This window comes from Mustela putorius, unplaced genomic scaffold (assembly GCF_011764305.1).
Source record: "Mustela putorius furo isolate JIRA1106 unplaced genomic scaffold, ASM1176430v1.1 tig00537248_pilon_pilon_pilon, whole genome shotgun sequence".
Classification (NCBI taxonomy): Eukaryota; Metazoa; Chordata; class Mammalia; order Carnivora; family Mustelidae; genus Mustela; species Mustela putorius.
Genome location: NW_025422387.1, coordinates 8,225,405 through 8,246,611, shown reverse-complemented (window position 1 = coordinate 8,246,611; position 21,207 = coordinate 8,225,405). Strand labels below are relative to the sequence as shown.

At 55.7% G+C, this 21,207-nt stretch overlaps 1 protein-coding gene across 6 annotated transcripts in view; it reads right to left on the bottom strand.

Annotated features, from left to right (window-relative positions):
* The window catches only part of TPCN1 (two pore segment channel 1), a 59,426-nt gene that overhangs the window by 3,100 nt on the left and 35,119 nt on the right, over nucleotides 1–21,207 (bottom strand). For 3 of the 6 annotated variants that reach the window (XM_045073571.1, XM_045073572.1, XM_045073574.1), the window contains 25 exons: nucleotides 20,642–20,818; nucleotides 20,155–20,268; nucleotides 19,245–19,375; nucleotides 18,385–18,473; nucleotides 16,745–16,779; nucleotides 16,032–16,090; nucleotides 15,698–15,797; nucleotides 13,121–13,237; nucleotides 12,762–12,886; nucleotides 11,920–11,968; nucleotides 11,327–11,390; nucleotides 10,427–10,471; nucleotides 8,301–8,357; nucleotides 8,160–8,213; nucleotides 7,939–8,011; nucleotides 6,796–6,903; nucleotides 5,834–5,905; nucleotides 5,227–5,316; nucleotides 3,848–3,963; nucleotides 3,141–3,187; nucleotides 2,484–2,552; nucleotides 2,220–2,304; nucleotides 1,249–1,388; nucleotides 1,057–1,137; nucleotides 6–548 (listed from right to left, as the gene is read on the bottom strand). In XM_045073571.1, the coding sequence (XP_044929506.1) occupies nucleotides 384–548; nucleotides 1,057–1,137; nucleotides 1,249–1,388; nucleotides 2,220–2,304; nucleotides 2,484–2,552; nucleotides 3,141–3,187; nucleotides 3,848–3,963; nucleotides 5,227–5,316; nucleotides 5,834–5,905; nucleotides 6,796–6,903; nucleotides 7,939–8,011; nucleotides 8,160–8,213; nucleotides 8,301–8,357; nucleotides 10,427–10,471; nucleotides 11,327–11,390; nucleotides 11,920–11,968; nucleotides 12,762–12,886; nucleotides 13,121–13,237; nucleotides 15,698–15,797; nucleotides 16,032–16,090; nucleotides 16,745–16,779; nucleotides 18,385–18,473; nucleotides 19,245–19,375; nucleotides 20,155–20,268; nucleotides 20,642–20,818 (2,262 nt within the window). In that variant the 3' untranslated portion in view covers nucleotides 6–383. Of the gene's footprint in view, nucleotides 1–5; nucleotides 549–1,056; nucleotides 1,138–1,248; nucleotides 1,389–2,219; nucleotides 2,305–2,483; nucleotides 2,553–3,140; nucleotides 3,188–3,847; nucleotides 3,964–5,226; nucleotides 5,317–5,833; nucleotides 5,906–6,795; nucleotides 6,904–7,938; nucleotides 8,012–8,159; nucleotides 8,214–8,300; nucleotides 8,358–10,426; nucleotides 10,472–11,326; nucleotides 11,391–11,919; nucleotides 11,969–12,761; nucleotides 12,887–13,120; nucleotides 13,238–15,697; nucleotides 15,798–16,031; nucleotides 16,091–16,744; nucleotides 16,780–18,384; nucleotides 18,474–19,244; nucleotides 19,376–20,154; nucleotides 20,269–20,641; nucleotides 20,819–21,207 lie in introns of those variants that run through there. The other 3 variants (XR_006604762.1, XM_013056558.2, XM_013056559.2) reach the window with 1 other exon arrangement.

Here is a 21,207-nt window from a genome sequence, read left to right as displayed (position 1 = left end):
TTTGCAAAAAAAAAAAAAAAGTAACCCGCCTAAGACCCATATTGTTATGTCGTCTGACATTTTCAGAGACGGGTGTTCAGGTGATTAAGGAATCAGAAAAGCTGCCTTACACGTTCAAAAAATCTGAGCCACAGAACTTGAAAGCTTAAACAAGACGCAGATGGCCTTCTTTCTGCACCCCTCACTGTACAGAGGGAAACACTGAGGCCAGGTGGGGACACGGGCAGAGGACAAAGGACAGCAGCTGAGTGCGTGTTCTCAGGACGGTGTGAGTCAGCTCGGGGAGCTGCAGCCTCCCTGCCTTCTGGGCGTGGGCAGTGGTCATCACTGTCCCCGTGGAAACAGAGGGATTTCTAGCTGTGAGGATGCCAGAAACTGCAGAGTCACGATGGGTGGTGTGGGAGACCCTCCCCCGAGCTCTGGGACCCAGAGGCTGAAGAGAAGAGCCAAAGCAGAGCTCGTGCGCTGGTGGCCTGCGCTCTGTGGGGTTCTGCGGGGACGTGGGGCGTCGGCCCCTGTGGTGCTTCACAAGCTCGCTTACTTAGCTGCTGATGTGGAAAGATGGGGAAATTTTACTTAAAAAAATTTGACTTCTCCCTTCTCTTAAATTAGAACAACAACAAAAACCTCAAACAGAGAACCTGATGGCCCTGAGCAGAGGCCGCCCCCTCCGACGAGCCCTGCCTTTGCCAGCTCTCCAGGCCCCTGCAGCCCCTTTTGGCCACGATGTCCCCTGCTGTGCATGCCATGCTTGTGACGCTGGCTCAGAGCAAGAATTGGGGTAGGTTCTGGGGAAAGCTCGAACAGCAGGGCCATATGGGAGAGCTGCTCGTGGTGGGGAAGGGCCGAGGGCTCACGGCCGAGCCAGAGCTCCACCCAGCCCTGCGTCCCAGACCCACTGGCCGCGGTCCCACCCGATGGCCCCGATCCCCACCGGAGCCTCCCCGCCTGCACACTCAGGATAGGGACAGGGGGCGTCCCCGCTCAGCAGCGGGGAGGCCCACCCCCAAGCAGGAGCAGGGAGGGTCTAGGCAGCAGGAGCAGGGGCGCTCCTACCTGAATCTCCTCTTGGTACATCTTTAGGCTCAGGTCACTTTTGGTCCTTGATCTCCGTCCCAGAAACACCACAGTGTTTTGCTAAAAAATAAATAAATAAAAGGCAGAGGCTTGGGGTGGGCCCAAGCGGGGCAGGCCCTCCACTAAGCCGAAAGCTGCCCCTCCATCGGAGGCGGCCCCACGGCTCCTCACCTCGTGCCTCTCCATCTGGGAGAGGACCTTGAGCAGCCGGGCCATGTCGGACGCGGCTCCCCGCCCCTCCCGGTAGAGCTCCAGGACAGCAGTCAGCTCATCTTTGGAGATTTCCTTCTCAAGGGTGATGCCGCTGTCAACTGTGGGAAGGGAGGCCGGGGCTGGGAAGGAGCCTGGGGCTCAGAGCCCCCTGATCTGGCTTGGCCTGGTTCGGCCCTCCTCCCTGCGGCCCCGGCAGGCGTCCTAAGGTTCCTTTCCTGAGAAAACCTGCATCAGCATGGCGCCCCCACCGCAAACCCTCACTGTCGGGCACGCACATCCCTTCCCTCCCTCTGCTGCAGGTGCGGGGGACGCTGGCGGGGCCAGCAGCTTCCAGGGGACAGAGGGTTTCGGCAGGGAGTCTCTGAGTCAAAATGGTCAGATGGCCTGATAAGACAGATTTGGAAACAATGAATAGGTCTGTAGCGGCTCTGACGGAGAATCTGGAAGGATCGGTACGCACAAAGCTCTGCATCCCGGAAGACGCGAGGCCATTACTGGAGCTGCGGTCACCCAGCTGCAGGAGGAGGAGCCGCTGGTGTGGCATTCACACCCTTTCAATCTAGAACCCCACCATGACCGTGTGATTTAGAGATGCAGAGGTCGCAGCGGAAAGGACAGCCAGAAGGCTGTTGTGTTCACAATAGGCCTGTCTCTGCTCTGCGAGTCTTCTAATCTCGGACATGGACTGTTTTTATTATTTTGAACATGATATCAAAAGCCTTCTCCCATCAACAAGTGTTTGAAAATCAAAAGACAAGAATTTGAAAATCAATGCACGTGAGAGATGTAACAGATAAACCAGACAGACACGCTGAACTGCCAGAAGCCTGGACAGCTGGACAGCCAGACAGCAGGACTGGACAGCCAGACGGCCGGGCACCAGGCAGACGAGCAGTGGGAAGGCTCTGGCCACGGCAGCTTGCACAGACCTTCCGAGTCCTGGTTCTTGCGGCTGTAGTTCATTCGGAAGACGAAGGCCTCGAGGATGAAGGCGACGATGATGGTCATCACCACCTGGCCGGGCGCAGAGAGTGGGAAGGGGTGCATGAGCTGCTGCAGGACCCGACTCCGGCCGAGCTCTGTCAGATGCTGACCCCAAGTCCCGGCCCCTCGTCCCTCAGTGGCCGCCCACCAGGCAGGGGCAGCTGGAAGCTCTGAGTGTTGAAGGGCAGAGAGCGTGGCCAGGGACCTACCATGGTCACGATGTAAAAAGTCATGAAGTACAGGCGGCTCCAGTGTGAGGTCTGAGAGGTGACGCCTTCCTGGGGACATGGGGAGGTGGCCAGTGAGTGAGCGCCTGGGCGGGGCCGGGTCACTGTGCACTTGGGCCACTCCATGGTCCCCCACATGCTCTTTACAGACCCTGCCCGATCTGCCTGGGGTTGTGGGAGACACAGGACGGGGTGGGGGGGCCCTCACTCCCGGGGTCTAAAAACTCTTCCATGCTGCAAGAGCCTTGGACGCTCCCCAGGGTGGTGGGGCTCCGCACTGACACGGGCAGTCTTTGTCCCAAGCAGGGATGGAAGACTTGGAAGAATTTAAGGATAGAAAACAAAACCTAACAACCCTTGCCACACAGCTCCTTGACAGCGGTGGGAGGAGAGACCCTAAGAGGCATCTCCAGGCCACTAGGGGACACGCATGGGGCAGGGATGCAGACGCAGAGGGGTGGCTCCTGGGGCCCAGCCTGCACCGTGGGCTCTGGGCAGAACCCCAACCCGGTGTGACCCAGGCCCCCAACCCCGACAGAGCACAGAAGAGTGACACATCCCCTCGGGGGCCAGGCAAGACCAGAGCTGGCCACAGAGGACGGTGGGAGGATGCCCCCAGGAGCCGACCGAGGGCCTTACCATAATGATGTACCAGTTGTTGACAACTGTGAGCTCGAACAAGGTCACTGCCAAAGGGAAGAGAGAACGAGACTCACTTTTTCCAAGTCTGTTTCAAGTGGCCTCTCTCCACGTGTCCGGGGTACCACGCACCTAAATGATGGCGTCCTCATCTGCCAGCGTGAGCTGTGCGTTCCAAGGCCCTCCCTGAGCGCACACCCCACAAGTGCTGCCAGCTTGGCCTATCTCCCAAAGAGCATGCCCGCTGCCTCAGCACCCTGGGACGAACCAGGGCTGGGGTCGGGCGGCGGGGTAAGAGTACTCGGACCTGACTTGCTGTGGTTCTGGGATGCTGTGCGGGGCTCCCATTCCTCTTGAGCCATGTCCTACCCCTGCCCTTGCCCTGGCCCCAGCCTCTCCACAGAACACAGGAGCAGCCCTGTGTGGACCTGAGCTGGGGTCAGTGCAGGGCACTGTGGCAGGTTGGTGTGGCTGTCCCACCCTGCAACTGTGGGGCTGTCCCCTTCCGAGCAAAGCATGAGCTCTCGCTCCCAGGAACGAAAGCTGGTGGCCCGACCTCCCTGTGACGGGGCCAACCACAGGCCCTGCTGAGGCTCCAGAGGACCCGGGAAGCTTCGGACAGCTCTGCTAGGACCCATCTGGGGCCCGCGGTGACTGACAAAGGCAGTGGGTCTGGGGACTGTGCTGCCTGTGGCCTCTGCACTCACCGAAGCTGTTCAGGATGTTGTCAAAGTTATTGAGATAGTAGTAGCCTTCGTCCACGACAGTCTCATTGCCCACGGTGTGATTGAGCCAGCGGTAGGCATCGGCCACAGTGCTCGTACTGGCCAGGGAGACAGAGGGGCAGAAGGGAAGGTCGCAAGAATATGGGTCACCTCGACAGAGGACAAAAGGCTTAAGCGAACCAAGCTCTGACCCGGGAGCGGCCATCCTGGCCCAGCCCCCAGCTCTCCGGCCCACGTTCCCGGCTCAAGGGCGGCCCTTGGCTCCTCTCACCAGCTGGGCGTAGCTGGGGACTCCTGGGCTTGCCCCCTGCTTATCTGCATCCACTGGGCATTGCTCTGCCACCAGGGAAGCCATCTCCCTCCCAGCCACTGGAGGGAGAGAAGGGCAGTGTCTTCCCTGGTTCTGCCCACCTGTGATCTGCTCTGGGGCCTGGGTGCTGGACAGTGGCCCTGCTGACCCTGAGAAAGCCCCTTGCCAGGCTCGCCCCAGCACCAGGTCGGGATGCTCCGAAAGGCTGCCCCTGTTCTAAGAGCTTATTTGCAGCTCTCCTTGTCGCCCTTTCTGTCGGCTCGGTTAACATTCATGCCGATGTTTCCGTGTGTCTGGTCCTTGGGCCGCCAGGGGACTTGTTCAGAATGCAGAGTCCCAGACCTTGGGCAGCTGCCCTGGTGGCTCTGGCCCACTGTGGAGTTTGTGACCCGCTGTTCTCGGCCTGGGTCTGAGCCTAGCCTGACACTCAAAACGGCTGCCAGTGTCTTTGGAAGGAGTCTGTGCTTGAGGCCTCATGGGCTAAAGTTTGGAGAACACTCACTGGAGAATTAATGTCCGAGCACACTGCTTTCATTGTGGTGGCGTGGAGGAGGGAGAGGTCATGGGAGCTGGTGCTCTCCACACTCTACCCCGGCCCCCAAAGGCCTTCCCGTGGGTGTCCATCAGTGCTGCCAGGAGGCCTGAGCCGATGTGTCTGCCGAGTCCCCATCGCCCCCAGAGAAGTGGGAGGAAACCAAAGAAGTCGGGCCTCAGGCCGCTCCCAGTTGAAGGGCGGCCTTCAGACCTCAGCCCAAGGGCAAGGGCAAGGGGATAGGAAACCTGTTCAGATGTCCTCACTTCAGAGACAGCCCTCTGAGTCCAGGTCCCTCACGTGGCTACTGTATTCAACTAAGGCCCCGGAAAGCAAAGCAAAGTGATTCCAGGGGGTTCGAAGTGTGCTGTGGCTCAGAGACTGTGTCCCTGCGGCCCCCAAGGCTGCGGGGGACCCACTTAGAGGGGCTGGGGGCAGCACGCCGGTCCTGGCCTGGGGCCTCGGGAAACACGGGCTGCCTGGGGGCGGGCAGGGTTGGGGGGGCCGCCGCGTACTCACTTGCAGCAGTTGGGGTAGAGGATTCCGCAGAAGAATTCCATGCCCACGATGGCGAAGGAGTAGTAGAAAATGAGCAGGGTGAGGCCCAGGCTGGGGAGGAGGGTCAGGAGGGACAGGGTCACTGGGGGCCAGGCAGGAGAGACCGGCGCCTCCGGCAGCCCCGCGTCCTCAGACCCACTGCGCTGACTGACGGACAGGCATGCCCCTAGCCAGGTTTACCGACTGGAAAGTGCCTGCAGGCAAGGGGCCTCGTGATTCAGGTCTGGGGTCAAAAACGGCTCGAGCCAGGACTCTATTAACAGATGCCCCTTACCGGAGATTCACCCCTTACCTGTGAAGGTAGACTCACAGGTGACCCCTTACCTGTGAATGTAGACACAGGTGGTAAGTGAGTGGACAGCTCCCTGCCCTCCCTACTCAGTATTTCAGACAGGTCAGTGGAGGAAAGTGGTACCAGGGAGACCTGTGGTGGTCAACAGCTCAGTCTCCTTGGAGACCCTTCAGTCCTCTGCGGGCCGCCTCCTCTCCCCCGACTACCACCCAGCTGCCCCCCTGGGGGCGCAAGCCTCGGGGCGCCTGGCCCCGGGGGCCGAGAGGCGGGCGGTACCTGGCCATGCGGGGCAGCAGCTCAAACATGGTGTCTAGCACGTTGCGGTAGCGCTTCTTCAACTTGAACAGCCTGAAGGAAGAGACCAGGTGGCGTTCAGAGTGGCCGCAGCCCCCACCCCCAGCACGGACGGGAGGGGATGGCCCGAGCCTCTCGCCCACCCGAGCCCTGCTGCCCACCCTGCTGCTGGCCCAGGGGCATCCCCAGCCTCTTCTTTGGTGGAAGAGGCAGCCGTGGCTGTTTGCCACTGGTCAGCAACACAACCAGGAGGCTCCAAGAGAGACAAGGCCTCACCCGACACAGGGAGGCAAGAAGGGAACAGAAGCCACGCCTGCAGAGGAACTGGGGGCACAGAGGCTCGGCGGCCAAGAAAGAGCCATGGTGTGTGGGGAGGAAGCGGACATCCCCCCACCCCTGGCCACCACCACAGGGGCACAGCTGTGGGTTCTTCTAGAAACACTGCCCCCGATCGTGCCCACGTCCATCTCTCCTCCCAGGAAGGACACGTATGGGATCATGGCTGGATACCACAATCCACTGGAGACACCAAGAGCTCACGACCCCCAGGTGGGAACGGGGTGCCTTACTAGTGCCCCACAGCCGTCTCTGCAGAAAAGCGGAGACCAGGGAGGGTTTTTCTTGACAAGGTGCTGTGCCAAAAATCCCCCTGCACCCTCAGAGGCTGTGGCCTTCTGGTTTAGGAACCTGAGCTCATGTGTCTCTGTGGCTGCAGGCCAAGGTCACCCGCACCATGGGCCATGCTTCCCCTCCATGATCAGAGGCAAGCGTCACCCGCGAAGTGGGGAGATGGGCAAGCCGCAGGCCCCACAAGTGGAGACAGGAGTCAGGTGCCTCCACAGGGGGTGCGTCTCTGACACCAGGCTCATGAATCTTCTGGCACCGTCCTGCCGCTTCCCAGACCAGCCCCAAGGCTTTCCGCACCCTGCCCCTGCCCCTGTCACCTCAGCAGCTGGAGGGGACGCAGGACCACTATGAAATAAAAGGGCTCCATGTCGAAGGCCAGAGCCAGCAGTCCCAGGAAGGCGAACACTGTGACCGAGAAGTCGAACCTGGGAGGGACAGGGAGAAGCAAAGTCCATTCAGCCTGCCCGGGCCCACCTCCCTCCCGCGCTCCCTGCTCCCCAGTCCCCTGCTCAGTGCTCCCTTCCAGGGAACCCACATGCTGACCCCAGTAAGAGCGAGAGCCTGCAGCTGCACAGCTCTGGAAGCAGCTTCCTTCTGCCCTGGGGTTTCTGAGGCCGACTTGGCTGGACCCCAGGCACAGCATACACAGCAGGGATCAGAAATGCCCAGGAAACACCACCCCCTCCAATGCCCCAAGGTCCTACACTGGTCTAACGGCAGATGTTGGGTTATATGGGTGACCTCTGACCCCGATGAGGTCACTGAGGAAGGGGCAGGATGGGCAGGCTGGGTTCCCCGCAAGGCCAGCCAGCCAGCCCCCCTCGAGAGAGGGGGCCTTGGAGGTGTCTGTGGAACGGGGCCGAGAGCTGCTCAGGTCTCTTCACCACCCCCAGCTAGCGGCTGACTGAAGTGGGTGGAGGAGCTTCCTTCTCTGATGGAATCATTACGGAGAAGCAAAGAGCTTAGTTGTCGACGATGGGCACAGGGACTAAATGACTAGATAGAGCCAGCCAGCCTAAGGCCCCGTAAGAGGCCATGTCTAGGGGTGCCTGGGTGGCTCAGCTGGTTGAGCGACTGCCTTCAGCTCAGGTCATGATCCCAGATTTCCAGGATCGAGTCCCGCATCGGGCTCCCAGCTCCTTGGGGAGTCTGTTTCTCCCTCTGACCTTCTCCTCTCTCATGCTCTCTCTCAAGTAAATAAATCAAATCTTTAAAAAAAAAAAAAAAGAGGCCGTGTCTAGGAGGAATACGCAAGGAGGGCCCGAGAGAGTAGGACAAGGGCCTGATGCTGGCAAGTCCCAGAGCCACACGCAGAACTCTTCCTGGAGACAAAGGCCTTATCCTGTCCTTGGCCCCTCCTCCGGCCACTGCAGACCACCGCGCATGCTGTGGGTGTGTAGGGAGCGGACCCACGGCCCTCTCGGTCTCGGCCATGGTTAAGAAACACGCAGTCCACTCACAGATTCCACCCGGAGGACAGGTATTGCACGGGGCCAAGGCCAGCAACCTTCAGGAACAGCTCCACACCGTAGACTGGGAACAGGAGGAGGCAGTTAGTAGGGGCCTGACCCCAGCCCCTCCCACACCCGGCCTGAGCGGACATCGAGGCCCTTCTGAGGTTTTCCCTCCCAGGCCAGGGTTTCAGACAAGCAATTCAGCAAAGCCACATTCAGAAACCTACTAGTCAGAAAGACGACGTAACTCCAGGGCACCTGTTTGGAGAAGAAGTTCCCGCCTGTGAGACAAGAGGTGGGAGGTCAGGTGGGGCAAGGGGGCGGCAGGTGTGCCCACAGGACCGGCTGGTCCCCCGGCCAGGGCTCACCTTTCAACATGAAGGTCTCCACAAGGATCCATACCCCGTTGACGGCCACCACCAGGTCTGCAAACAGACAGGCCCATAAGAGAGAAAATACGGATGGGTGTACGAACCTACAGCTCAGCACTGTAGCCCCCTGGCGACTTTCCCAGCAGCCCCCAGGAGATGCTCCACACACCCATGGGTTAGATCAGTGCTTTCACAGGAGCTACATCAACCAGTGGTTTCACTCAGAAAAACAGCCACAGGTTTCCAGAAGCATGCTCTATGTCGCCGTAGGGATACCAGTGGTCTCAGTAAATCCTACAGGCCATTCCACATCAGTGTAAAAGACATTTGCACATTAAAATGGTTACCCTTCCCTAGAGACAGGTGATTTTAAGACGACTACATGAGCTAGTTAGCAGAACGACATATTCATTTGGCCTTTTACACACCAGCCTCACTTCTTAGCGATCCACCCCCATGAGACAACAGCAAAACACAAATCAACGTGTCCTGCAAGCTATTTGCTGGAGAACTGTTTGTGAGAGCAAAAATCTAGAAGTGCCCTAAATGATCAACAGCGGACTGGTTGGATCAACTATGACACATTCATGAAACAGTGATGTATCAACTCTAGAAAGAAATGAGGGACATCTCCCTATATCGATGGGGAGTGATCTCTGGGATATATGGTTAAGGGAAAAAAAGCAAAGTGGGAAAAAGTGTATATGAAGTATGCCATCATTGAGTTAAGACATGGGGATAGGAATACATATACATCTACTTATAGTTTTTAAATAATGGAAGAAGAAACCAAAATAAAAGTTACCCATTGGAGGAGGTTTGACTGGATGTACATGAGATATCCTTAAATATATTTGTTTTGTAGATCTGACTTGGAACCACATAGGTAATTTACAAAAGTATAAAACAAAGATGTCAAAAAAGCAATCCCTGAAAATCAAAAATAAAATGAAATAAAGAAACCTAAATGTGTGTCCAGGTGGCGACACCGCCACCTGGAGAAAGGACTACTACAGATGACTTTAACATGTGTCATGTGAACATATTTCCCTGGGGGAGTGGTGTTCTAGTCTCTGTGTTGCTGGGACTGTGTTGGGATCGCCATCTGGAGACGGTTATGAGTCTACTGTGCGGTACAGCGAATGAGTAACTGTGTGAGTGGTATTGGGAACCAGGATATAAGACAGAGGGGGCCAGGGGTGGGATCTGGGTATGAAAGGGTGAGGAAGTTCGGTAAAAATGCAATAGTCCTGGATTTGAATTAGAAAAGTCAGGATCAACTCCTGATATGGTTTATCTTTAAAAGCAAAATCCCACCTCTGTCCATGGAAAGGTCTAGAAATAATAACCAACTCCAAGCCATGAGCACCTTCAGCGTTTCAAACTGTGGTGTCTAAACACCATTTCCCACTAAATGGAACCAGGGTTCCTTCGAAAGGCTGAACGCCATCAGGACGCTCCATCAGTACTGTCCAAGAGGACTTCCTAGGACAACGGAAATTGCCTCCTCTGGGCTGCCCGACTGGTAGTCATTAGCTGTCTGCAGTGACTGAGCACTTGAAATGTAGCTACTGTGGCTTTTTTCATTTTAGTTGCTTAAATTTAAATAGCCACACCTGGCAAATTGCTACCACACTGGAAAACACAGCTCTAGATGTAACCACTGGATGACAGGAATGACAGGAAATACACAACAGAGGAACATGCAAAAACAAGACTGAAGGCCAACAGTCCTGTTTCTTCAACTCAGTGTCACAAGATGGAGAAAAGGGAGGGAAGAGAAACCTATAGATTGACACCGACTCAAGTGACAGAGCAACCAAACACTTCTTGTGGTTCTGAAATCTGCTTCCAAAACCTCCAGGTCTAGAGAGGGGATGATGAGCCCCAGCGAGGTGGGTACAGACAGACAGAAAGACCGGCCGTGGGGTGACAGCCGCTGATGCTGGGTGATGGGTATGTGGGCACTCATTATCCTCCCCCCCACTTTTACACAGGCTTGGCATTTTCTGTAATAAAAAGTCAACCACACGGCGGCACGGCTAATCCCTTGCCTCTCCACCTTCTGGAGCGTGAAAGACTCGGGCAGGATGGGGCCTGGAGCTGCGGTATTTCACACTTACACATGAAATACTGGAAGGCCTTGGACTTCACAAGGATATTAATTCCTATTTGAAGAGAAGACATGTTAACATCGAAATCTCCATTTGCAAGAACACTTTCCCATACCACACACCTCACACACGAGCATTCGGGGTGTTTATGCCCAGGGGTGAGGAAGGAGGACGTGCTCCGAGGGCAACCCCACGCCGGTGCTCGGGCAAGAACACAGAGCCAACAGCTGCTCTGGGGAGAGCCCGGGCAGCTCGGAGCCAGAATGGAGCAGAGCGAAGCTTTGCTGGCCACCGCTAACCTTAACTTGTTGCTGGCCTCGACCCGGGACTATGTTCACCCACTTGAATAACTATCACTCCATGGAATGGAAAACCCTCTAAAGACTACAGGCTAACAGTAGTGCCCAAAGCCCTAGCTGTGGAAGAAATCACAGAATAGGCTACACCATCCTGACTATTGTTCCCAATGGCCTGCACCCGGGCTTCAGGCTTTTTGCACTCGGAATCCCCTGAGAGCTAACCACACCCTGCAACAGAACTTCAGAACTGGCATTCAACTAAGGGGCAACACTTGGATTTGAGAATTTTGAATTTTATGCTGGGCAAGCATGATGTCAGGGACCATCTATACTCACTATATATCCTGCCACAGGAGGATAGCTGGAATCCGTTATTAGGCCCAAAAGCAGGTTTTGAGAAGAGAATTGATAATGCGGTCCTATTACCTTTTTAAAAACCGCACTTACCTGCCTGCTGGGGTGAGTGCACTGTCTGCCTCTGGTACGCACACATCCAGACACACGTGTACACACACAACCAGGGAGCAGGCTCTTCAAATGCTTGTCTATGGTCTCTGGAAGCCTCCATCTGTCCCCAGCTGCCCAGGTGTCATACTCAGGTCAACCTTACCTTTGAAGATGAGGAATGCTGTTCTGGGAAGCTCATCAAACCAGTGTTCTCGATTTCTCTTGGCCTGGCCAGGAGACAGGGCCATGGAGAGGGGTTGTGAGGATGGTGAGCAGAACCTTGCCCCCGGGGTCAGGCTGCCGCTTTCCTGCCCTGCGCCCTGGCTAACTTGGGGAACAATGAAAACACTCAGGGGTGGAAATAAGGACTGTGACGCCACTGTCCACGGAGCCTGTAAGTGGTGCCACGCACCTGCCTTCTTTTCGTGTAATCCTGAAGGTGACTGTAGGTAGGGATCATTGTTCTGCCATTTTCCAGGTCAGACGAGCCTTGGGAAGGTTCGGTAACTTGCCCAATGTCTGTGACTAACGGGGTCTACCCGAGATTCAGTGCTCCTAACGAGGAACCTGCAGGGCAACTGTCAGGGCATGTAGGGGGCCTGCAGTGCGGGGCGCCAAGCCGAGAGCTGGGAGGTGCTCCAGCCGGGAAGGAGCTGGGCCTCCGGGGCAGTGGGCCTCATCCCCCCTCCCCCCAGCAGCCAGCCCTACTCCCTCTCTGGCTCTCTGGTCTTCGGTCCCGCACGCACAAGCACTCACCTTCCACTTCAAGGCAGCGACTTCATAGATGTCATAAAAGTCCTTTAGGCTGTTGTAAGCAACATGAAAAGGTTAAAAAAAAAATCAGAACCTGTTCCCACTGAGCTTCAGGTCTCCCTTGTCCACCTGCGGTCCTTTCAATGGGGGAGGGGACACCCCCAAGTTTCAGCACCTGGGGCCCCTGGGACCCTTACCTGGGTCTCCTCCCTCCAGGCGCCACACATACTGAATCTGCTTCGTCTACACTGACCACAGACACCGTTCATCGCCCCCTGGATGGCTGTAACTCTTAGACAGGCCTCTGCTAGCAGAGGACTTCATGGAAGACCGGGGGCTGAGTTCAGCCCAAACAGAGCTCGGTTACTCCTGTTTCTAAAGCTGGCCCGCTTCCTAGCCCAGAAAGAAGGGTTCTGATCATCAGAGGTCTGGAACACCAAAACTGCCCATGCAGATCTCAGGGCTGGTTCTGGAGGCTCTGCCAGGGCTGAGAGCCTGTGTGTGAGTGTGTGCGCGTGTGCATGTGCGCCCACCCGGCCCTGGGGCTCTGCTTGCAGAGCGTTACCCCACCTCGCTCAGGGCTGAGAGCAAGTGGCGGGGCTGGTCCATTTCATGAGCCTGCGCATTCCTTTTCTGTCAAGCCAGCTTGAACTGGGTTTGGCCTGGACTTCTGTTACTTGTGAAAAGAAACCTGATGCACGATACCATCTGCATGTAGAAGAATCTCTGTGGGGAAAACTCATCTCTACAAGCGTCTTTGCCCCCCACCTGCTGGGGCCTTTGCCCGCTGCGGCTCTGCCTCACAAGCGCCTTTGGCCACCCAGCCCCACCTGGTCCAGTCCTACCTGAGCAGAGGTGTGTTGCTCTGATTCAGGGCCTTGAAAGTCAGGTAACGCTCCCTGGCACTCATCCGGGGCCTGTAGAAGCGCATCAGGCCTTCAAACTGCCTGTAGGAGATGCCGGCGGGCCTCTGCGGGGACAGGGCAGACAGCCGTGTGAACGCAGGAAGGTGCAGAGCCCAGACTGCCCCTTCCCTGGGGGGATGCCCAAGGACAACAAGGGATCCCAGGGCACCCAGCTCTTCCCTGTTCTCCCAGGGGCACCACTCCTGGCTGCTGGCCCTGCCATGCTTCGGGGGCTGCTCGGGGCAAGTGAGGGGCAGCAGGGACCACTCCCCTGCCAGGCCCACCCCAGCTGTCCCTACCCGCTGGCTGATGAGCAGGCGGTAGGCGTGCTGGATGGCGGTTCGCTTGTGCAGCAGCAGGGACTTGAACTTGCGTTTCTCAATGTCGTTGAAGGTGTCAAACACCACAGCCAGAAGCTATGAGCAAAGAACACAGAACCTGGCTCCCCTGCTGGGTGGGGCCTGAAGGGGTTGGGCGGTTCCAGCCACACCACCCCAGAGGGTGGGGCTTGAGAAGACCCTCCCACCTGCCCCTTATATAGGAAGTTTGTCTCTAAGCATCAGCAGGGGAAGGCCATCCACGGCTATTTCTAAGTTTTCTCTCGGATACATGAAGTCATTATTCTACTTTCCTCCAAGTGCTCCTTTCCACCCAAGCACATGACAGGCTGGGCAGGGTTCTAAGGGGAAGCGGCAAGAGAAACACACTGGGTTCTACACCCAGTTCGGCCCAGTCTCATGGCCAGAGAGCCTGGGTCCATCCCAACTTCCAAACAGGAAGGAGCGCGGCTGCACAGGACGCTTCTTCCCGCCAGCCCCCCTTGCTCCCTGTGAGTCACGGCTCCATGCATGGCCCCAAAAATCAGGGCAGTGGGGCAGTCTGCCCTCCAGGGCACAACATTCCCAGGCTGCCTAATTCCAGAGCTGGCGTATTAATGATACAGTCTGCGTTATCGAAGGGCACCGGGAGGGCAGGAGCAGCATTCAGAGAAGGCTTTTTTGGAAACGCTTTCTTTTCCTCTCGAAAATATTTTGAGGGAAACTCTCTTGTCTTCTCCATCCCTCTGAAGGGGTCCACCATCACTCCCCTTTAGATCAAGGGAAGGTCAGCAAACTTTTTCTGTAGCGGGACAGACAGCAAATATTTCAGGCTCTGAAGGCCAGATGGTGTCTGTTAAAACTACTCAACCTTGCAGCTGTAGCACGGAATCAGCCACAGATGATGCATAAACAAATGGACATGGCGGTGGGCCAATAAAACTTTATTTATAGAAATAGGCGGTGGGCTGGCTTTGGCCAGGAGGCTGCAGTTTGCTGACCCATGCCCTAGATTTTCGCAGGTCTAAATATGTTACAAATGGAAGCAAATCAGTCACACAGAATATATTTTTATGATTCTAAACTGATGACAGTACATAAGAACTATAACATGTATATAGATACCCAGCATTTTGGTTTTAAAGAATTAAAAAAAGGAAAATATTTTCCATTTTAAGACTTCCAGTTTTTAGGACATTTCACAAGTCTACCCCAGGGCAAGTGCTTTCCATTTCTACAGTGGGCCTAACTGTGGGAAGCAGGGTAAGGACGCTCTTGAAAGGATAAAAATAATCACAAGACTTGGGCCACCTGGCTGGCTCAGCTGGGAGGGCATATGATTCTTGATCTCAGCGTTGTGAGTTCCAGCACCATACTGGGTGTACAGATTACTTAAAAATAAAATCTTAAAAATAATAATAAAATATAAGCCGAGGGGCCACCTGGGTGGTTCAGTCTGTTAGGCATCTGCCTTCGGCTCGGGTCAAGATCTCAAGGTCCTGGGATGCGTTTCCTTAACGGGCTCCCTGCTCAGTGGGGAGGTCCCCTTCTCCCTCTGCCTGCCGCTTCCCAATTGTCCTCTCTCTCTGACAAATAAATAAATAAAATCTTTAAAAAAAACTAAAAATAATTAAAAAATAAATGCAAGACTTGATAAAGCTTCTCTGATAGTTCTGGCACTGACGTGTGCTCTCGACGTGGGCCTGACGTTCAGCCTCCTCTTCAGGGCAACCTGCTGATGGCAGGAACCTTCCTGGTGGCCAGGTGGGCCTCGGCAAACACCCCCAAAGTTCCCAGTGCGTGCGGGGACATCATGTTCTTCTGAGCAGAGGGTGCCCTGTGTTGGCTTTTCTGATGGTTCCCGGTTGGTGGGGGGTGGGGAGGTAAACAGACGCGTGGGTGCAGCGGGCTCTGCGGTCCGACCAGCTCACCGGGCCACCCCACACTGTGTGGCTGTGGGCAAGTCACTGTGCCGCTCTGGCCCCCAGTTTCCGCGTTGGTATGCTGAGAATTGTAATAGTAGCTCCAGGGGTTTTGTGATAAATCATTTAATCCTCATATATAAAGCACTTTGCCCAATGCCTGGCCACGGCTTTCATAGTTCTTTTATTATTTATTTATTGATTTAGGGGGAGAGAGGGAGAGCACAGGTGTGTGCGGGGATGAGGGGAAGAAGGGGCGATCTCACGACCCTGAGATCATGACCTGAGCTGAAATCAAGAGGTGGTCGCTCAACTGACTGGGCCACCAGGCGCCCCAACCAGCTTTTATAGTTAGTCTGACTCATGTTTGCTGGAAAACAAACAGCCCCAGGTGGCCTGACCTAGCAGGCTGGCTCCAGTGCTAACGGCTCAGCAGCACCACCTTGGGGAGGCTACGCCTCTGTAAGCAGCGGAACTCAGGTCCCGGCAGGGTGTTTGCTGCCACGCCACACTTGACCATGACCTGGGACCCCTCCCCAAAGGACGCCACGAATGGTCTCTACTTCATCCCCTCGGTGCCCGGTGCTGTGCCGGCTGGGATGGCAGCTCCAAGGGGGCGAGACGTGTGCTCACTCACCAGGTTCATGATGAAGTACAGCTCGATGGAGAGGTAGACGATGAAGAAGACACAGGACCAGGGGTTCCGGGAGTAGGAGGGCATCATCACGTCTGGGAAACTGGATGTGCAGAGCATTACCGCAGGGCCCCCCAGCTTTCTCCCCTTCTCCGTCCTCCCAGAGGACAGCTCTCTGTTCTGCCTTCCCTCCTCTCAGTCCATGGGCTTCGAGCTCATCAGGCCACCCCCATCCCCAGGCACCTGTCTGCGCGCGGGTGTGGAACATTCTTGGCTGAAAAGAGAAGACCCTGGGGCACCGGCAGAGGGCCCAGGCCCAAGCAGAGCCCACACTCACTTGGCTGTGGTCAGAAGGACAAACAGACTGACGATGCTGTTCTCCAGCGTGCTGAAGTACTGTAGGGAAAGAAGGCAGAAGAATGCACTGGCACCAGAAACAGACCGCCATGGGCCACCTGGAGTGCCCTGGCCTGTCCTCCCCTCCCACCCCACCAATTCCGCCTCCTCCCAAGGAATCCTGCGGAGGACAGAGGAAGGAGCAAATGCGGAGTCCAGCTGCCTCTGCCTTCCTGAACTCTGCGCTTCTGGCAGAAGCAGACCATTGACTGGGACTATGATCCTGGAAACGTGTCTCAAGGGCAGGAAGGGGGATTCCCTTGGTGCTTAAAGAAGGGAGCAGTTCAAGTATGGGACAGGAGCTTTCCAGCGCCATAAGTTGGGCTGAGAGACCTTCCTATTGTGGCCGTGGTCAAACATTCCCCTGAGGGGAAAGTCCCCACATAAAAAAAAGAAACAGATAGGCATGCCTGGATGGCTCGGTCGGTTAAGCATCTGACTCTTGATTTCAGCTCAGGTCATGATCTCAGGGTCATGGGGTCAAGCCCCTCATTGGCGTGGAAACTGTGTAAGATTCTCTCTCTCCCTCTGCCCCCTCCCATGCACGCATGTGCTCTCTCTCTCTCTCTCTAAAAACAAGCAAGCAAACAAAAAATTTTTTAAAACACCAAGAATGACAACAAAAAAAGAAAGACAAACACAGAGATTACTTACAGGGTCTGAAGGATTAGGGGAGAACAAGTAGAAACCTAGAAGGTGGCAGAAAACATAAAAAAAGGTTAGAGCAGAGGACCCCAACCCAGACATGAAAGGATTGCACTAATGTAAACGAGCGCAGGGGGGCAGAGGGAGAGCATCAGGGAGTGGTTGGGACTCGGGCATTCTGGGCAACACTCCGTGCTCTGTCTGAAGGAGCAGGTGTGCTTGGACATGGCAGAAATGTTGCCCTTTGGAGATGTGGCCCAAGAACCACTGAAAAGGCCACATGTACAGCACGATGGCTAGTTAACAACACTATCATGTATTTGGAAGTTGCTCAGAGAGTAGATCATATATCATCTATTTGAAAGTTCTCATCACAAGAAAAAAAGCTATAACTGTATGGGGATGGATATTAACAAGACTTACTGTAGGGATCATGATATACACAAGCATCAAGTTGTTATGTTATGCCCCCAAAACTAATACGATGTTATATATGACAATTCCATCTCCAATTTGTTAATTAAAAAAAAAAAAGATTAAAAAAAATCAGGGCTGGAAATCTGTATTTTCAGGCAAGAAATCTAATTTTTAAATGTTGGCTCAACATTTCCAGACCAAGGCTGGACTTGGAAACCAGACTGCTGGTTTGCAATTTTGGTTTGCGGAACAGGACAGCCAAGTAACAGTTCCGAAGGGATCCCCTTGTTCTCTTATGGCCTAGAGTCCCGAGATGGGACCACTAGTAGCCTCCGTCTTGGAATAGGCTATTCCCTGAGTCCCTGAAGTTCTGAGTGGGGAAAGGGGAGAAGCTTTGACCTCAGGAGAAGTAGCCCCCTTGGAGCAGAAAGGGAATTCTGTAGAGACCAGGGGTGGTAAGGGGCAGGGCAGGAGGTGACCCGGGAGCCAATGGCTCAGCGCACAGCAATCAGAAGGGCCTGAGGCGCTGGCCTTAGAGGCAGGGCTCTCTGGTTCCCCTGTCTTCACCATCCCAGGTCCAAAGAAGAGACTCCAAGCTTCCCAGCCATGTTCCAGAGTCTCCACTGTCTAAGCCCTGTGTCTGGATGTGGCTGTCACATTAATATCTGGCCTTATCTAAAGAGGCAAGGCTTCTCCAGGGTTCGAAAGGCCATGATCTTGCTTTTGAACCTGGGGAGGCTGAAGTGTGCACATGCTCCCCAGACACACACCCTGGACAAACTCTCACAGATGGTGCGAGCATTCCCAGCTGTGTGATGTATAATAGTGAAAGCAGAAGAAACTTCGCAGGAGGGCACACACACGTTACGTGACCACTTATGTAAGATGCTTCACTATGCAAAGCAATCGCACTTACTTGTGGTTGAAGGAAACAGGAAGTGTAACTATAGAGATATGTGTGTGCGACGGTAGCCTAGGTCAGGCGGGAGCTCTGACGGGAAAGGGAACTGACCTCGCGGAAAGATACAGCGTGGCTCCCGTTTTCTTCCTAATAGTGGATCTCCCAAGTTGAAGGTCATGGGAGTTGAACCACTTGTGAGACCTTTCTGGATGTTTTGTTCTGTTTTGTTTTGTTTTTTCCTTTCTGGACTTTTAACACTGTCAAAGTCAATGCTCCTTCAGCCGTGGCTTTGATGTTCAGGGGCCGCCGGCCCTGGGGTGCATGGACTCACCAAGGATGGCAAAAATGACCATGAAGAAGAGCAGCAGCAGGAGGATGTCCATGAAGGGTGGCAGGGACTGGAAGATCTGGCGCAGGTTGCTGCGGAGAGAGCGGGGCAGGAAGGGGTGAAGCGGGGAGGGCTGTCTGGAACTCTAGGGGCAAGATGGGGACCTGGGGCTCCTGATTCACACACTAAGTCCCACTGCACCCTGGTCTGTGACAGGTGCGACACACGCAGCCCCTCCCCTTGCTCATGGAGCCCTAGAAGACAAGGGCCCTGTGAGTGACAGAGGGAAGGCCAGAAGGCCAAGTGCACGGCCTCGGGCACAAAGCTTCCCTGAGCGGGATGTGGGATACACAGAGACATTTGGGGGCCATCTGCTCCTGGGACACTGGCTTCCAGCTTTGAGGATAGGCCTGAAGAATGAACCGCTAGTCTGCTCTCATCAATAGTGCCCCAGCCAAGAGATTTTCCAGATGGATCCTTCAGAACTACGCTTATCTCCAGGCTGGTGGGCAGGCTGAGTCCAGCACCCCCAGGCTCAGTGGGGGTGTCAGCCTGCCAAGTTGGAGCTGGGCTGCCGCCGCTGCTGTGTTTCAGCAACTGATGTGCTCAGAGAGAGAAGCCAGCCCCAGGAGGCTGCAGGTAAGACAGGGGAGACCCCAGACCCAGTGCCAGGAAACCAAAATCTGAGCAGACTCCCACCTCCTGCTCCATGTGGGTTGAGCGGCTGGGAAAAGTGAGCGTACTATGTTCTCCCAGCGTGTAGGACTCATCTTATCACTACTTGACTCACTGGGTCCTGCTCTACAGGCCCAGAAGGTCCAGGCCAGGCCAGGATAGCAAGCATCTCGTTCCCCAGGCCTTACCGCCGGACGCCCCCGCAGTACCGACAGTCCACCAGGAAAATGCAGCGCAGCGCCCGGGTCACACGCACATGGGACGTCTGCCGTACCAACACCACGATGGCCTCGACGAACTGCACCACCAGCACGGAGGTCTGGGGATGGACAGGCACAGAGCACCATCAGCCCCTCCAACCCAGCAAATACCCAGAACAGAGGGCCGGCCAGGTCCTGCCAACTCTGGGCCCGAGAGGCCCTTCCCTTCTCTCCAGCTCTCTTGGGCCTCCCCCAACTTTAAGCAGTCCCTGGAGACAAGCCCGGTGGCTGCTGACACAGGCGTGTGGCCCCAGGAGAAGGAAGCCACAGGCAGAGCTCCCCTAGCTTGACGGGCAGAATGGCTGCCCCTCTGCCCAGCCACGTCTGCCCACCCTCTGCCTTTGGCTCGCCCCACACCACTGGGGCCTGCAGGGCTTCCTGATCTGCCGTTCCTCGGGCACATTCTCCTGGACAAGTGTGTGTGCTTTTTACGCAGCAAAGCGCACTCTGCTGTGTTCCCACTCACTGCACAGAGAGAGCCGTAGGTTACTGGCCTGCTCGGCATGGGCCTGGAGGCCAGACAGACCTGGGTTTGAATCCTGAGCCTCTGGGGTTTAGGTCCCATTCTCATCTGGGTGGCAGGGTGTAAACTAGGAAGAACAACAAGTCTCCTGCAAAGGCTGTCATGCCGGGGCCTGGCACACACTAGATGCCAAATCCCGGTGACTCCTGTTAGCAGCACCATGACCTCTGGAGCAAGGCTCCGTAAGGCGAGGACGGGCCCGGGGGCCACACTTCTGAGGGCAGGGCTCAGACCATGGGAGATGTGGAATCAAACTGAAGATACAGGCTTGACGGGAATGTGGAAGACAATGCCATACACAGATGGACCCATCACCTTGACCATGGTCCGTCTATGCCGGATGAAGGTGTGGAGGCCCAGCCACCGCAACTTCATGCAGAGTTCAAACACAACCACCATCAGGGCGAACAGCTCCAGGGTCGCGTGAACCTGCAACAAAGGGTGTGGGGAAGATAGCCCATCACCAGCCCCCTGTCTCCCTCTCCCCTGCCCAAGGCTGGAGATGGTGTGTGGCAGGGCTCATCAGGTGCAGTGCTCACTGGGAACCAAGGTGTGGCCCATGGTCCTAAGTGAGGCAATCAGATGGCACCCCACCCTGGAATTTACCAGTGAACCAAATCACGGGGGTGGGGGGTGTATTCATTTTAGCAGGGACCCCAGGCAAGAATGGTGATCCACTGTGGCTCCTGAACCTCTATGATCTCCCCTCCCCACCACCGGGCTGCTCTGTTTTACATCTGCTCATAGTATGTGCCCTTCCAGAACGTTCCCTGTCCGGTATGCCACGGAGACGGACACTCACGTAAATGCCGAGCCGGAGCGCGGGGACGGCGGGGGCCTCACACAGGGAGAGCAGCAGCAGGAGCAGGGCTGTGGACAGCTCCATCAGGTAGAAGAGGTGGTTGTGTGCGAAGAGGTAGGCCGCCAGCGCTTTGGCGTTCTTGGGGTGGGTGAAGAACTTGTCATTATTCTCGCCTTCCTGAGGAAACGAGAGCAGGGTGGGCGAATGGACCTCGGGATGAGACACCTCAGGGTGCCGTGGGCAGAGAGGAGGCGGCCCCCGGCGGACAAGCAGAGTCGGGCCAGAAATGGAAGATGATGGGAGATCGAAAGTGTTATCTTCGGGCGCTTGGGTGGCTCAGTCGGTAAGCGTCTGCCTTCGGCTCAGGTCACGATCGCAGGGTCCTGGGATCGAGTCCCATGTTGGGCTCCTTGCTCCGTGGGGAGCCTGCTTCTCCCTCTCCCTCTGCTTGTGCTCTCTTCTTTCAAATAAATAAATAAAGTCTTTTTTTTTTTTTAAAGCATTATTTTCACCAAACTGCACCCCTGTCAAGTCTGCTGCTGGGGCTCCTTCCCAAAAACCACCTG